The sequence below is a fragment of the Symsagittifera roscoffensis genome, chromosome 6, assembly GCF_963678635.1.
Source record: "Symsagittifera roscoffensis chromosome 6, txSymRosc1.1, whole genome shotgun sequence".
Taxonomy (NCBI): Eukaryota; Metazoa; Xenacoelomorpha; order Acoela; family Convolutidae; genus Symsagittifera; species Symsagittifera roscoffensis.
This window is the reverse complement of record NC_087067.1, coordinates 15,208,800-15,216,893: the sequence shown is the minus strand read 5'-3', so window position 1 is coordinate 15,216,893 and position 8,094 is coordinate 15,208,800. Positions and strand designations below refer to the sequence as shown.

The following is an 8,094-nucleotide window of genomic DNA, read 5'->3' as shown; positions in this document are numbered from 1 at the left end:
GGAAGGGGGAAGTAAGGTTTGAACGATGTTAGGGTGGGGAATTTATTCAATGGTAGAATTGGGGGGGGGGGGGTGAATGATTGAAAACTCCACAATTTATGATTTAAAACTCCACAGTTTATGATTGAAAACTCCACAGTTTATGATTGAAATGATTGAAAACTCCAAAATTAATGGATTATAATTGATTGTAATGGATTATAATGGATTTTTTTTTTCAAAATTAATCGATTATAATGGCAATATAATCAACTTCGTGGTCTGAATTTTTAATCTTCAATGGCTCATGATGAATTGTTTTTGTCTCAGTTAAATTGGATTGTTTGTATCCATTATAATCGATTAGGGTGCTAGAATAGAATACATGGGCGCTTGGTGCGGGTAGGTATCCTCTTTGGTGCAGATTGGTTGAGGGGGGTTGTTTAAAGATTTGGTTGCAATGGTGTTACAAATAGGTCGGGAAATAGTTATCAAAACTCAAGATTTTGTAACAATCTTTTTTAAGCCTGTTGCGGAATCCGCTTTCAATTCACAAATTGCACAGTTTGGCCTTATAATGAATTATGTAATAATTTCATGGCTTCAGTTTTGCTTCTGAATTGCGACTGTTTCCTCCAGTGTTCGTGGATTGCTCTGCTTTTAATGACCCCGCACGCATTCCAGATGATCCAGCGGTGCTTGCCACACCAGAATAGGTGGACTGGATCTTGCCCCAGATTCCCAGTCGCTTGATTGGCTCCTGGAACCTCTTCGAGATGAACAGAACCAGAATTGGGTTCGCGTAAGAGTGAGATACATAACTCAGAAACCTATAAACAAACAAAAAAAGTGTGTTAAAAAATTGTTTTCTGTGAAAATGGGGGGGGGGGGGGAAATTGGGACAACATTGAGTCTTTTGACCACTAATAAGCCTCTACAACATCAGCAACACGAAGAGGTCATGCTTTTTATTACTGGATATTTCAAAATGAACCCGAAAATCTTCAAAGTTTGGTTTTGATGAGGTCATGGTTTCTACAAGCCTACAGAAGAAATGAAACAACTCAGCAAAATTTTCAGCTCCTGCATTTTACATGGGGCTAATTAATATATTTTTTTCGATGACATTAACGCTTCCAGATTTGAGAACAGAAAATCATATTTGAGATAAAAATAACTATTTGAAAAAAATATGAATGATTAAAAGGCAAACAGGACAACAGATTTGAAAAAAAAACCTAGAAAAACAAAAAATGAGATTTTCTTAATTCCTTTTTTTCAAATTGTTTTTGCAGAAATTTTGCGCCAATGTGTTGCGAGCTTGGCGACAAAGGGTACGAATCCATATGAAAATTAGAGCCGGTTATCTCAAACCGAGACAGATGTTTGACATATCGGATGTTTGCCCTAGACCCGCTGACGATGTATAAGAGAACTGTTTCTGTTGACGATGTAATAAAATGACGTATTGTACTAGCCTGTATCTGTTGATGATGTAATAGGAGAAGGGTTGCTTCATGGTCTCCGCAAAAGAGAGCTGTTTGAACACGGTTAAAGATGCCGCATACATTTGAGGAATCCAAACTATGATCCAGATCAGATTGGAAAGGAGAAATGCTATTGTGAGATTCCGGTTACGCACCTGTTAGAACAAATGTTTGAGCAGACATGCAGTCTTTTGTTGACCAAAAATTGCTATCTTAAGGCTTTTCCTTTAAAACTAATCATAATAATAGCTTTCATGTCTGGAGTTTTCGAACAAACTTTTTTTGATCATATTACATAACTCCGAGATGTGAAGTCATCAAAAAATCAAATCGTCTTGTCAAGTGATGCTCGCAGAGTTTTTTCAATAAAACCATTTTGGAATATCCATTTTTGGCTGACGGCCCCTCAAAAACTTTTCTGAAGACGCCTTAGGCGGTAATATTGAATGATTTTGAGATGGAAGCCCCCGCCGAAAAAAACGCGATTTTTTGGTTACAATTTTCAAAAAACGCGCTTTTGAATTGTTTTTTTTTTCAATATTTTGTTGCCTGCGGCGCAAAAAATATGACCGAAACAGGGTCTTTTTAGTGCTTTGGGAGAGCTCGATAACCATTTTATTCGACCTAAAAAAAGTTTGACGAAATTTTCTAAAACTTTTTGAAAATCAGCAGAGAGAAAACCCTAGATCTGCACTTGGTAAGATAGGAAATGTTTTTTTAATAAAAAACTGCAATATACAACATCGTTTCTACAAAAAAAAACTATGATAAGAGATTTTCTTGTTTGCATTTTCTTGTTTGCTGAGTGTTTGCAATCAGTTGTGAAGTTGGCTGAAAAATTTCAAGGCGAAGAAGATAGCAAGTGGAAAAAATTAAACCCAAAAATTTTCTACTTTTTCTAGTTTATTTTTTTAAAGACCATTTTCCACAAATGATAACAACTTTGAACAAAATTTATACATTGACGGACAGCAAATAATCCGAGGTGTCATCGATAAAAACATTGGTTTTTGATTTTAACAAGGGCCGTGGTTTGATCCAGGTTTGATAAAGCCAGTTTTCACAACCAGCAGGATGTTTTTACAGCTGCTTAAACTGGTTTTTATTCGACGATAAGAACTTCATTTCATTAAAACAGAAAAAAAACTTATAAAAACTGCGTTCAGTGCGTGTAGATTTTGCCGTAACTCTGCCATACTAAAACTTTCAGGCTGCTGGATAAATTAAACGCAGATAAATAAAGATGCTACTTCAAAACTGGAAAAAGTATAAGTCCAATAAGTCCAATACCAAAACTTTTATACACAAAACTTACATCATTTGCTGCTGGTCTATGCTTACGTTTCTTAACATCCTACTAATGGCGACAGACAAAAGTTTTGTTATTAAAATCTTCAAAGAGTAGAAAAATTTTTGTATGGGTAATTTTGTTAACTAGTAAACAATTCATCGTCTTAATTTAATGTTTTGGATCAATCGTGCAATCTCTGCCCCCTCCCCCTATGTGACCTACCTAAGCATGTGTTAATTCTCTCCAAGCATGTATTTTTTCTGAAATTTCTTTTTGTATAAAAAATGCATTTCGTACAAATGCGCAAAATAATTTTGTAAAATTTTGTTTTCAATATGTATTTTGATGAGCTGAAAACGTGGGTTGACCTCCATATACCGAAAATGATGATCATTCATTTTCATAATTCAAGTCCATAAAAAAGCTGTTCTTTCAAATTTCATACTTGATGGCTAAAATGGTGTAATTGAGTTTTGAAAGAACGATTTTCTTATTTCGGCATAATTGAAAAAGAATTTTTTTTTTTGCAAAAAATTGCTAATCGTACAATTTTCATGAACGAACACTGTATGATTAGAAATTTTGGTTGGAATAATTGGTTTTTCAGTTTTTTGAAAATTCCCCAAAGAATTCTTTGCGCAAAATGCAATTTGTACTAAAAAAAAACAGTTTCCAAAAAACTTATTCTGTATGCAATTTTTTTTGTGTATTTATTTTAGTTTTGGAGTCTTGGATACACAAAATTTAAATTATTTTTCAATTTCTCAGTTTTAATTTTTTCAAAACTGCGCAAAAATTTTATTTCGTTTTTTTTGTTTTGATTTTAAATTTTTGTATAGTATAATTTAATTAAAGTTTCAATTAATTAAAGCATATTTGTAAATTTTGCCAAAAGTTTGAAGTTTGCTACTTTCATGATACTGTTTGTGTAAGACATTCAGGTGGCTTCCAATGCATTGTTCATGCAAGAACGTTAGGCCTTTGGTTACTCTAGCTTTGAGTAACCAGGGTCTTTGTCACTTTGAAAAAACACTAATCTTAGACCTTCATTCAATTTTTTGTCCTTATGACATTGCATGAAAATTATTTTTTTTTCCCATGAACTAAAATTGTATGATTCGTTTTTTCGTCAACCCGTAAAACTTGTTAAATAGACGTTTTAATTATGTTTTGATAATTCAATATGTTTTGTAGGTAGGTGATATAAAAAGAGATATTCAAAGGTGATATTCAAAGTTATCTGGTGAAAAGGGTGGAAGTGTACGTTTGGTCCAAGGATATATCTCAAGAACTGTACATCGGCTTAAAATCAGTTGAAATGAGGGCATCCAAAAGTCCAGTAGGACTGAATGCTAGACAATTATGTCGCAGCCAATCATAAACCAGTATTCCAAAATCCAATATCTGATTTTTAAAAAGATTGAAAATCAGTCAGTTTAAACAATTTGAGGACGTTGTTTGGATGAAAATTTTGCCGATTCAGTCTTTCTGGCATAAGAATCACCCCACACCCCCACCCTCTATTGCAGTACCTTCTTGTTACCCTTGGACTTCATCAGCTGGTATCCTGTGAAACAGTAGAGAACAATGCACACGAGGGACGGAAGCAAGTAGAAAAAGATGCCGTCCACGTACAGTTTGACCTTGGGGTCGCTGTACATCATTCCTTACATGGCAGTATCAGGGCATAATGTCCCATGTGAAATAGTATTACAATCATGAAAATGTTGGGAAAAATTTTCAATGGTAGTATTTCAGGGAAGAAAATAGTTTTAAAAAGTAATAGACGATTAATTAAATTATCACTTGAAATGATATGAAATGTAAAGCGCTTCACAAGTTCAAAGATGGTTTTTCGGAAAAAAAATTTCATAGATGATTGATAAGATTATCCATTGAATTTGTATGAAACGTAAAGCCGACTCTCTGTAACCTTCCATCTTGAAGACCCCGCATAGTAGTTGACCAGAAGGAGAGCAGCTTTTTTTTTCGTTTTGAAAACTTAATCTTATTAGTCAACTATGACTGAATTAGTTGAAAAAATGAACGACTGAAAAAAAACATATAAGCTAAAACAACAATCAACTTGCAGAAGAATTAAAATTTAGTCTGATTGATGGAGTCTGAAAACTAAGACCAGTTTTTTTGATACTAAAAAAATTGTTTTTTTTTGGAAACTGAATGACTACTAGGACTAGGATGATTTTAGTATGATACCACACTTGATTCCATATGAAATTTTGAGTTTTTCTTGAGATAGTCAAAATTCGCTGGAAAAAATTGAAATACTGAACCTACGCAAAAGTTACTTCCCACTCTTCGAGAATCTTTGTTGTTATTTTTTGGGCTGAGACTGAAATGCTAATATTGTTCCGACTTTCAATGAAAACGGAATATTTATGCTTGGCGGGGTTTTTTGTTTATTCAAATTTTGGCGATCGTAATAATAGTTTCAAAAAAATTCTGCGCCATTGAAGATATCGACAACTTGAAATCAAATTTAAAAGATATTTTACCTTGTATCGTTTTTTGCAAAGTTATAAAAATTTAAAAATTGCCAACTTGGCCATTCTCTGGACCAATTTATGCGAACTTTGAAAATTTTATCTATAATCCTGAAAGCGTAACCCGAATTATTTATGCGCGGCAATTTATTCCCAAGAACAAAATTGTTCCAAATTGAATTGCTCGCTAATCCGTCATATAAAATTTGTACGACTCAAATTTTTACACTTGATCTTTGATATTGACCAAAGTCTTCAGATTTTCAATATATATTTTTTCCCAAAAATCTGTTTGAGATGAATTCAGGGACAGTCGGAACATTCAAAGCTTTGCCCCGATATACAAGCAGTCTTGTTTTACGGTATTGGGGTTCACGCTATACACTGTTGTAATGGTGAAGAATCGCTGCCGATTACAACTGTGTATAGTTAAATCGCAATTCCGAAAACAATTCATATTTAGTCCCAGACTATCAATCTCCTTTTCTTTCTTGCGAACTTGCCTCAAATCTCACGCAACTAAAATTATTTTTGCTTAAGGTAAGTTAACACAGTTGTACACATTCTGTACATTTTGTTAATTATAATTGTAAAATTTAGAAACACAACACCACAACGAGACGAAAATCTACTGCTACAGCACCACAAGCACGGTACAGCCCAAAAAATGAGAAGCTCCAACAAAACCCACGACCGATGAGACAATGTTTTTTATCCGAGGAAGCTGACATGAAAAAATAAAATAGATGGCAAAAGTAAAGGGAAGAAAGACGGCAGGAAAAACGACCACTCAGGCTTTTTGCTAAGAAAAAAATCTGAAACTTAAACGCTTTAAAAGTGAAAAAAAAAACATCACAAAACTAGCTGGCCGGATTGCCGTTCATACGAATAATGCTCTTCATACAGTTTCTTGCAAGAAAAACGCTCATTACGCAATCCATACATGGAGTGTATGGAAAAGCTGCTTTTCATTTGTTTTTCTTTTTGAAAATTATACAATAAGCATTTTGATAAATGACTGAAAAATTTCTGGACAATAGTGAGCTGAAATTTCATGGTTAAAAAACGATTAAAATGGATTTGTTTCTGACTAAATTGTGTCCAGATAATCGATTAATAGATACTAAATGTTTCTTAGATGTTTCCTAGATAATTAGGAAATATCGGATTATAAATCGATTGAAAATGGATTATATTGCTTGGAAGTATATTAACTGTATAATCTATTTATCATCGATTATCAGCGATTTAATTGATTTTAATAGAGAGGCTATAGAAGTTCAGTTTTATCGATTATTATTCACGAAACTCCAGTTCGAGCAATACATAGAAAAATAGTTAGAAAAATTGGTAGTAAGTCTGATTTTTTTCCAAATTTTTTTTAAATATATTGTTTTAGATATCCATTTTTCTTTCGTCTAATTAGTTGATGATAGCTTAAAAAAATTCATATCCATAATAACGTTTCTCTAAAACTTTATAGACCTCCTATGAAAAACCTTCAAGTATTGGAACATTCCTATGGTAAAAATCGATTTTGCTGGTTTGGGTCTTGGTTATGGGATATTGTGTGGTGTGATGTTATTGTCGGTTTGCCTTCGCAGTCGTATATGCCTTCCCTGTATTTCATCACAGTTCGGGTGGGGGCTGCGATCAGAATGGCCGCCAGCAAAAGAGTTGTCAGGACACACAGCACTAGACGCAACCGTCTCGTTAGAATCGACTTCGCACGAGTCGCCCAGCAAACTGCAATGTATCTACACGAAAAAATATCTTTTCGAAAATATTTTTTCAATAAAATAGCCGAACAGGCCCACAAATAAAAAATGAATCATAAAAAGACCACAATTATTCAAAGAAGAACACGAAAAAAAAGAAAAACTTTTTCTTTGGAAAAAGTTTTCCGGAAAATTTTTTTTCCAAAGAACTTTTCAAATAATTTTTTCTATAGTTATGTTCTGTTTTTTAGAAAAAAAAAGTATGAAAAAAACATCTACTACAATTTTCAGTATGTTTTAAGCCGAATAACGACAGAAATAGTTTTAATAAGACACCACTCTTGATCCTAAAAGAGCTTTATTTGAATTTCGTCAGGGAGCAGCACAATAGGGAGCAGCACAATCTAAACTAAATATCTTTTCCACTCTGCGAGACTGATTGGAACAATAAAAATGCTCTGAGGCAAAACCCAGAATTTTTGGTCTGCTACATAAGTGTCGAAATAAGCTGTCAATTATCATTGTTTTTGATTACCATTAGTGAATTGTCAATTACCAGAGCTAAATTATTACCAGAAACATAAATTTAATTTTTTTGATTTTAGGTCATTGATACCATTCTGATGATACAATTCCGTCTCATTTTGTTAAAATAAAAATCAAAACAATTCTAAAGAAAAAGTACAAGCCAAGCAAATATTATCCACAACTCTATTCGGAAATGCAAACAATCAAAACCCAAGAGCCCCTGCAACAGCAACCAGCATTACTTGATCACGTTTCAAAATCCGCGAAAAATTTTAAACATCAGATCAACATCTTTTTCATTTGAGCGGACAAAAAGCAAGTTGGCTCTAGTTTTTTTGTTCACTCCTATTTTAATGAAACTTGATTGGCTAGAATTTGGCAATCAAAAAGCAGCACCATCTTAAAATTTTTGTCAATATATTGAAGTCCGTTAATAAGCCAAAAATATAGATTGTTTGGTAAACTAATCAAATATATTTAAAATAAGCTGCAGAGTCTTACCCAGATGTAAAAAAAAACACAGAAACTACCTCCAGGCAAAAATGATCACTTTACTTCCATCTGCCCAAGGTTTGGCGATATTAAAA

General features: G+C 33.4%; 1 protein-coding gene across 1 annotated transcript; it reads right to left on the bottom strand.

Moving 5' to 3' along the window:
* Positions 1 to 422: 422 nt before the first annotated feature.
* Positions 423 to 4,427, bottom strand: LOC134848338 (uncharacterized). Its single transcript, XM_063865740.1, has 3 exons — positions 4,290 to 4,427; positions 1,458 to 1,621; positions 423 to 809 (listed from the first exon to the last, which is right to left on the bottom strand). The coding sequence occupies exons 1-3, from the start codon at positions 4,419 to 4,421 to the stop codon at positions 575 to 577; spliced, it is 531 nt and encodes a 176-aa protein (XP_063721810.1). The 5' UTR covers positions 4,422 to 4,427; the 3' UTR covers positions 423 to 574.
* Between the last annotated feature and the right edge of the window lie 3,667 nt (positions 4,428 to 8,094).

Bases quoted from the DNA above. Each gene is read 5' to 3' on its own strand.
- LOC134848338 (XM_063865740.1), bottom strand. From the start codon at position 4,421: ATGATGTACAGCGACCCCAAGGTCAAACTGTACGTGGACGGCATCTTT. The intron at 1,622-4,289 runs GTACTGCAATAG...TTGTTCTAACAG, and splicing joins AGTCCAAGGGTAACAAGAAG to GTGCGTAACCGGAATCTCAC. The intron at 810-1,457 runs GCTAGTACAATA...GTTTGTTTATAG, and splicing joins TACATCATCAACAGATACAG to GTTTCTGAGTTATGTATCTC.